The sequence below is a fragment of the Engraulis encrasicolus genome, chromosome 24 (genome assembly GCF_034702125.1).
Source record: "Engraulis encrasicolus isolate BLACKSEA-1 chromosome 24, IST_EnEncr_1.0, whole genome shotgun sequence".
Classification (NCBI taxonomy): domain Eukaryota; kingdom Metazoa; phylum Chordata; class Actinopteri; order Clupeiformes; family Engraulidae; genus Engraulis; species Engraulis encrasicolus.
Window position 1 is genome coordinate 5,748,525 of NC_085880.1, and position 7,813 is coordinate 5,756,337.

The 7,813-nt window shown below is 42.1% G+C and overlaps 1 protein-coding gene across 1 annotated transcript; it reads right to left on the reverse strand.

Annotated features, from left to right (window-relative positions):
* Window positions 1-775: 775 nt before the first annotated feature.
* On the reverse strand, window positions 776-7,540 carry LOC134441650 (G-protein coupled receptor family C group 6 member A-like). Its single transcript, XM_063192039.1, has 5 exons — window positions 7,389-7,540; window positions 5,708-6,032; window positions 3,585-4,361; window positions 3,119-3,275; window positions 776-1,827 (listed from the first exon to the last, which is right to left on the reverse strand). The coding sequence occupies exons 1-5, from the start codon at window positions 7,538-7,540 to the stop codon at window positions 776-778; spliced, it is 2,463 nt and encodes an 820-aa protein (XP_063048109.1).
* Between the last annotated feature and the right edge of the window lie 273 nt (window positions 7,541-7,813).

Consider the following 7,813-nt stretch of genomic DNA (forward strand, 5'->3'; position numbering starts at 1 on the left):
TGACATTTCTTTAATGTTGTCCTATGAAAAAATATACTTACAAATTTGCAAAAATGTGAGGGGTGTACTCATTTATGAGACATACAGTACCATGTATTGACATATTGAGACAGAATTTATGATGTATACATGAAGTTTATATTGAGAAAACCTATAACTATATAAGGCCACTAGTCACTACACACAATATGTACGAACAAAAGAGAAATAAGCTATGTCTGCTAGCTCACCAAGGAAAATAACAAATTCTAAAAAAGAAAACACATCTCGCTATATCTCAAAAAGCAATATTGTGTGGAAATGAATGAGGGCCACAGATGATGAAAAATATCCACATTTACACTGTAGTCGTAGAGGTTTGCAGTAGTAGCTAGCTCAGCTCACCTAGGCTATGATCACTGTTCGCTAACCAACAGGATTAAGAAAGTACATGTCTTAAAACATGTATCCATGTATCTGACTGAAAAGTTGTACTAACTGGTAGTACAATTGAGTTGCTAAAGTACACAACTTTCTGGGGTGCTTGCTTCTGCTGAATGTACATTCTCTGTGTGATGAAGTATCATGCCAAGCTAGCAGTGTCTAGTAGCAGCGACATGATTTAAAATGTATTCTCAAATTTTGAGTTTAATGTCGACTTTAATCTCGATAAGTGTCATTTTTTCCTATTCATTTGTAGCCCTAATACTACATCGTAATATGAAGTGTTACATATTATCTTCTTTTCTCCGTCTTCGTTTTCGTCTTTCTTTTTATCCTTTTTATCTTCATAATTTTACATTGTGTTCCCATTGTTACTGGAGCAGGTGCAGGAGGTGGATTGAGAGTTAACTGCATCGACATTAGACCTGACATTGGACGTGATATTTGATGTGGTGGTGGACATGGCGTTCGGGGATTCCTGAGACCCCCGACAGTTGTGCAGCCGTATGCAGCGAAGGAAGGCCTCCCTGGTGTTGGCATCTCTTTTGAACAGTATGATGTAACACTTCGGCAGGAATAGCGTGCCAAGGAGGCCGTATGCAGAGAAGAGGATGACAATCATCTCCATTGCTGGCTGGTACTCACCCGCCTTGGCATGGGCGTAGATGGGGCCGAAAAGCACCCAGCAGATCAGGTAGATGAGCAGGCCGAAGCTGATGTACTTGGCCTCGTTGAAGCAGTCGGGCAGCTTGCGACCCTTGAAGGCAATGATAAACCCTGCCAGGGACAAGACGCCGATGTACCCCAACATGAGGCCGAAATAGAGGAAGTTTCCCTCCTCACCCTCTTCACACAGCAGAACAACTTGACCATTTATACTGTCCCCTCTTTTGGGTTGGGGAGGGCTCTTGGTGAGCCAGGTGGCACAGATTGCCACCTGGACAGAGACACAGGCACCAATGATCAGGTAAGGCTGGAGGAGTTTGGCGAGGGCCGGCTTCCCTGACGTTCCTACCTGGAAGGCCAGGACAATCTTCAAGGACTTGACCAGGACGCAGGAGACGCTCACGGTGAAGCTGAGGCCAAACAGCACCTGGCGGGCCTGGCACTGTTGTTCGCTGGGATTGCCCACGAATAGGATGGTGCTGGCGAAGGCACCAATCAAAGACACGAGGAGCAGGACAGAAACAGGCCGAACCGACGCCTTCACTACTGGAGTTTTCCACCAAGTGAGGAACAGAATTAGAACCACAAGTGTGAGTATGATGCCCAGTGACGAGAACAACACCAGGATGATTGCAAAGGGTTTCTCCCAGTCAAAAACTAGCTCTTCTTCCTTTTGGCACACATCACTGCCTTCACTGGACCAGTGTTTATCTGGACAGGCCAGGCACTCCGTCATATCTGCATGGTATGGAAAAAGACGTTTTAATGATACAAGGTCAACAGATCTTCAGCACATGCAAACATTCCATATAGGAAATTAGTTTCCCTCGGGCCAACACACAAATTGAAGTCTTAGGGCCTTTCCCATTACTAATCTCTACCCATACCCCTGCGCCTTCCCCAAGCCCCTCGTGCTTTCCAACGAAGTTGTAAGGTGTAAGGCTTGAAACGCAACCACTACGAATTGGGATACCCCTTCAACAATCAGGCCATCACACATTAGGACAATGTTAAACTTAGTGCAATGGAATAATTATTACCACTTTAAAACCGTGAATTGCGGCAAAAATACTTAAACTTGTCTGCTGTTGTGGGTGCTGTGGCTTGCCGCCAATTTTTAAATGCATTCGCAATGCATTCAGGGAAACCTGTCGAAGCCCTCGGTTGCGGAGTCTGGTGTCGGAAAATCTCCGCATGGAGGGGTGGAAAGCCCTTCGCCGCACCCATACCCATCTGTCTGATTGTGAATCGGGATGCCACTACGCCTACACGTGGACGCGCAAAACGGAGGCAAAGGGGATAGGGCTAAAGGGAGTAATGGGATTCACCCTTAGTCATCAGTCAATGGATGCAATATGGTTTTCAATGTTTTAATACTGTTGCTATGCGTGTATGTGCTGAATGTACTGTGTGTGTGTGTGTGTGTGTGTGTGTGTGTGTGTGTGTGTGTGTGTGTGTGTGTGTGTGTGTGTGTGTGTGTGTGTGTTTACACTTACCAGTGTCATTGGTAAATGTGTTATTTGTACAGTTTTTACAAACGAAACAACATATTTCTTTTTCTGTTGGTATAAATTTCCTCGTTCCTGCAGGGCATTCCAAAGGGGCACACCTGGAGCTGATGTTTTCCTGAGGCAGAAACAGACGTCAGACAGAAGACAGAATAGAGCAGTTTTTTGGTCAGAAGCCTATCCAAAAACTGTGACAGAAGCCAATTATCAATCATCAATTCAGAAAATAAATTAACTAAGGATGGCCTAGAGTTCAGGGGTCTGCTTCCCACAGTATCCTAATTTCAGTTAGCTGATTCGTTGGAAATTAATTGTCCAGTGCCAGCTACAGTCATTTTTGCTGTATGTGTCAAGTAAGTCAACTCAGGTCTGTGTAGGTCATCTGCAGGTAGTGTGGAGGTAGAGAGAGCATGTGAGTGCATGTGTGTTTGAAAATGGGACTTTTGCAGCTTGAATTACCATTAGGTGGGACATCTGTTTTTCTCCATCATTCATGAAGGTAAAGTTTCCAGTCTGGATACTGTACTTGGCTATAATATCATTCATGTCCGTCTGTTGCCCAATCTGCTTCCATAGTATGAGGTCATAGCCAGTGTTGAGGTCACCACGCTGATCAAACTTGTACTGCGTGTCATTTGGTTCCAATTGGAACATGGCATTCCGCAAAGCATTCTTGAGCTAGGAGCAAAACAGGGAGTAGCTTATGAATATTAACAATATAAATATAAAACTTACAAAAAAGCATAACCAACATTACGGGCATTGACACATGACTGTTATACAGATATTTATATATTTATACATAGGCCTACATATATATTATATTTACATCACCTCAGCTGCTTGGTAGTTAGAAAATGCTGGGTTGGCAGTGTGTAAATGTATGTCGATGTATATGTAAACAGGGTCTACAAACTGTAATTAACAACTGTGATTTTGGGAAGCATACTTTCAGTCAGTCAGAGTGAAAGAAAAGGTTATATTCACCATCCAGGGTTCAAAGTGTTCCTCTGCCTTGCAGTCCCTTGGATGTCTGCAGAGGTCCTTCACTGCACTCGCAATGGCTTTGACTGCCATGCCCACACTGAAGATGGCATAGGGGTACAAATTATTTTTCAGCCGCTTGCCTAGATCAGGCTGAGTGACGCTCTTGCCTTCGTTCTTTAGCCGCTGGAGGTACCACCGCAGAATGGTGTTGTTGTCATGGGCAGCCAAATTGGGATTAAGATTGTCCAGATAGCTGTTGAAACTCTCAGAGGTTGCAGACTTCAAGGTCACCCCAATGACATTGCCGATGTCCTTGAGTGTCAGATTAGAGCTTTCCAGCACGCGAGGTGCAGATGTCGCCCAGTTGTCACTGGCTAGCCAGGTGCGGCCTGTGGCGTTGGGAGGGAGCAGCCTCATAATGTCCTTCATGTGATCTGGCTTGGCGAAGGACACAATGACTCCGATCCTGGGGTCATCTTCGATCTTCCTGATGGTTTCATTGACCCTATATTTAAGGTCACTGTCATCAAGGATGTCAGGCAGCACCGTACTGAAGGCAATGCAGATGTTTTTCTCCTTGGCACGCTCTCGGAAGCGGTTGGCTATGTATCGTCCGTAGTCGCCGTCAGTAGTCACCATGCCCACCCAGTTCCAGCCATATCTCTCCAGGATGTCCGCAATTGCATGTGCCTGATACTTGTCTTCGGGGACCGTTCGCATGAACGCTGGGAAGCGAGATTTGTCACTCAGATATCCTGTAGTTGAGCCATAACTGATCTACAAACGTAATAAGCAGAGAAAATTTATATTAAATGTATATAATAATATATTAATTTAATGCTGCTTTCAGATTGGTTGTTAGGCGTGCATTAAAATCGTTCAACATGCACAGCTCAAAATTAGTTCTGTGAAGAACATTTTAGATGATGGCACCGTTCGATACCCAACAGAAGATATCTATTGCAAACAACAGGGTGTGATTTGTTGAAGAACCAGAAGGAATATGTTTTAGTTTTCAAGTAATGTCAATAGAGTTACATTAAAATGCTAATGGATTTACATTAAAATGCTATTAAAATCATGTAGGTAAAGTGGAGATACCAAAACAACCCCCCCATACCCCTTCAAATCGCACCCTGGCAACGGTCAACTATTTGATGAATTGGACTACGTGGCGCTTTTTTTAATGTGACATAATGTAATTTACGTTGTAGCTTAACTGACCAGAAACTGACATGGTAGAGAAACTTAATATCCTCCAAGGTGTGTATTACACAGTTTGAAGTCAACAAGGTGTAGCCTATACGAACTTCGCCCCTTGTAGAATGTTGGTCCTTACAAATCAAATTAAGTACACCATATAATTTAAAGGGACACTGCAGGAAATGGTCAAAAAGGGTACTGCAACTATGCTGCTCATTGAAACTGGGCTGCCAATTGCCAAATTTGATCTTTATATTAGTGTAACGTTTTCCAAGTAATAAACAAATATTTTCTAGTATGGTCCAAGTAGAGTCATTTTTACAGCTAAAAATGGCTATTTTTGGAAATTCAAAATGGTGGACCATGGAGAAGATCCCCCTTTTCATGTATGAAAAGTGCAATTTTCCCATTCATAATGAATACTTTGAATTTGATGGTGGTGGTAAGTATTCATGAAAAAGGTAACATTAGTGAATGGGCAGCATGAATTCTGGAAATAAACAACTAAAAATCTCACACAGTGTCCCTTTAAGTTAAAAGGCACAGTATAGAGGTAGATGATAGACTCAGGTGCTGGTTTACAGGCATACATATTTGTAAATGTGGATATTTTTGTATATGTTTACATATAAACAAGACGTTTAAAAAAAAAACCTTCTCTTTGAAAGGAGATTTCTAAAACTATGCTTACATATAAACAAGAGGACAAAACCCATTCTTTTTCATAAATGTCCATATAAGTGTAAACAGCTTCTCAGAAGGGCTTTGGTTCATCAGGTAAGAACTGGATTAAAAGTTAAACAGCCTCAAGGCCAAAACTCCAAAAAGATGTCCAGTTGCTTAAAACTTAACTCTCAACCAAAAAGCTGAGTCATTAATTAAAATCCCTTCCCTTTCTCTGTTGCAATCTGTTTCCTTACTTGTGGGATCACTTGGATGGAGAGTTGCCTGGCAACAGCAATGGAGATCTCAGAGTGGTACCCTCCTATGACGACATCTACGGGCTTCAGTGAAGTGTTCTGCGAGTCGATCCCGTGAGTTCTGTTCTCTGTTTTCCAAATATCATGGCACATGGTCCTGTTAACGTCCAGAAATCTCTGGGTCATGTACAGCACCCTGGTGACGTCCGAACAGGAGTCCACGATTCGGTAGCCCAGGGTCAGGTTGCCTAGCAATGAGGAGTTGTTGATGGTCTCTACTGCCTCAATCAGCATCAGGGCCTGGAGCATCCGAGCTACGTTATACCTGGGGAAAAAAAACACACACACACACACACATGTAAATTATATATCAGTGAAACATCTTCCTTATTCCTAGTATGTAAAACACATAATATAGTTGTGTAATCCTTTATTTTAATGTCCTTTCCATATTGGATGTAGAGCCACGGGCGGCTTTGAAATGGCCCTTCTCTCAATACATACCACATAGGGTCTGAATTTCTGGACCTGGAACAAAAACTGACCTGTGTGGAGATGAAGGACCACTTTTTTACCAAACATTTTGTTCAGGGGGCCATTTGTCTGAACGAAATTGGTGGCCTCACTCATGTTATAAGTTTTAGGCTGCAAATTCAGACATGGTTCGCTTTTTCACATACTGGTAAATTATTATTATGATTATTTTAGTGAAAGAACTAGTTTAGGTATGTTTAGCCAATAATTTCTAATAATGTTACACATATATCCTATATGCTAGCTTGTCTTGGAATTGTTGAGTAGCCTACATCTGTACTCAGATAAGGCAGAGAATCCTGGAAAGAGAACTTTGAAACGACACAAAGTACTGGATGAAGTTTGGTTGGAAATTTAATGGGGGGTGAGGATGGAAAAAATGTTCATGGTAACATGGAAGTGTACATGTTGAGGGATAATGGAAATGTGTGGATGTTTATTGTAAGATTGATACATATCAAGTATAAATGCAAAGACATTTGCATTGAAAGCATTGTACACAAAATCACTATTAAAAAAAAGGGTAAAATAGTAAAGGGTAGAAAAAGGGTATATCTGTAGAAATTTCCTTGCGGAAAACTTGAGCTCACACTTTGAGAATCACTACTGAGATTGAAGTAAAGTTACGTAATAGGTGCTTTCCAGGAGTATTGTAGATGAACATCCCCTTCATTAGAAAAGGTTAAGAGGAACTCACATTCTAGTAGTCCAAACAACACAGAGAAGTATTCCTCATTGGTTGGAAATGTCACATAGAGAAGTCATGTCACACAATGTCTCTAAATGTCGCATATAGATAGGCAGCATCCCAGTCCGTCCATTGACTTTCCTACCCTTGTGAGAATGTCTCACAAATGGTTTTTTTTTCAACACTAAAGATCACTTACAAATATTTCGCTTGAAAGAAAATAACAAGCGTTATTTCCAAGAACATGGACATGGATGTCCAGGATTCTGATGAAGACACTTTGTGGGAACGTTAGTCTAATGCACTATACATAAATAAGAGATAACTGAAAAGACATCTGCGTGTGGCACCAGATTTCTTCCCTTTTTACAAATTTTTTTGTCAAGCTTTCTGTCCATAATGTTTGTGGCAGTACTAGTTTGCCTGTAAAACTCATTATTGCACTTTTTGATTTCTCACCTGGTGCAGTCCCGTGTGGAAGGCCGTCCATCGATGGTGTCTGTGAAATTGACGCTCTCGTGCACTGGGAAGATTCCGCCGATGACAATGTCACCATCCTTGGTGGCCATGAGAGGGCTGGTGTAGCTTGAACACTCTAGAATGCCCCACATAAATGTGTTCAGTAAGCACAGATAGAACAGTCTACAGCCTGTAGCCATTCTCTTGGCTTCTCCTCACACACTCAATCACTGAGTGAACTCTAGTGCATCTGGTGTTATGCTACAATGCTGCTTTGTACTTCTCTGTTTCCATCTGCACTTTGTTTAGACCCTCCCACAATTTCCTGCTAACTGATCAAACTTGTTGGCTATCCTGTGACAGGTGAGAGGACTACCTACTTCCTTCTTCATTTGGTCCATTACAGGAGAAGGCTTGAGAAGCTT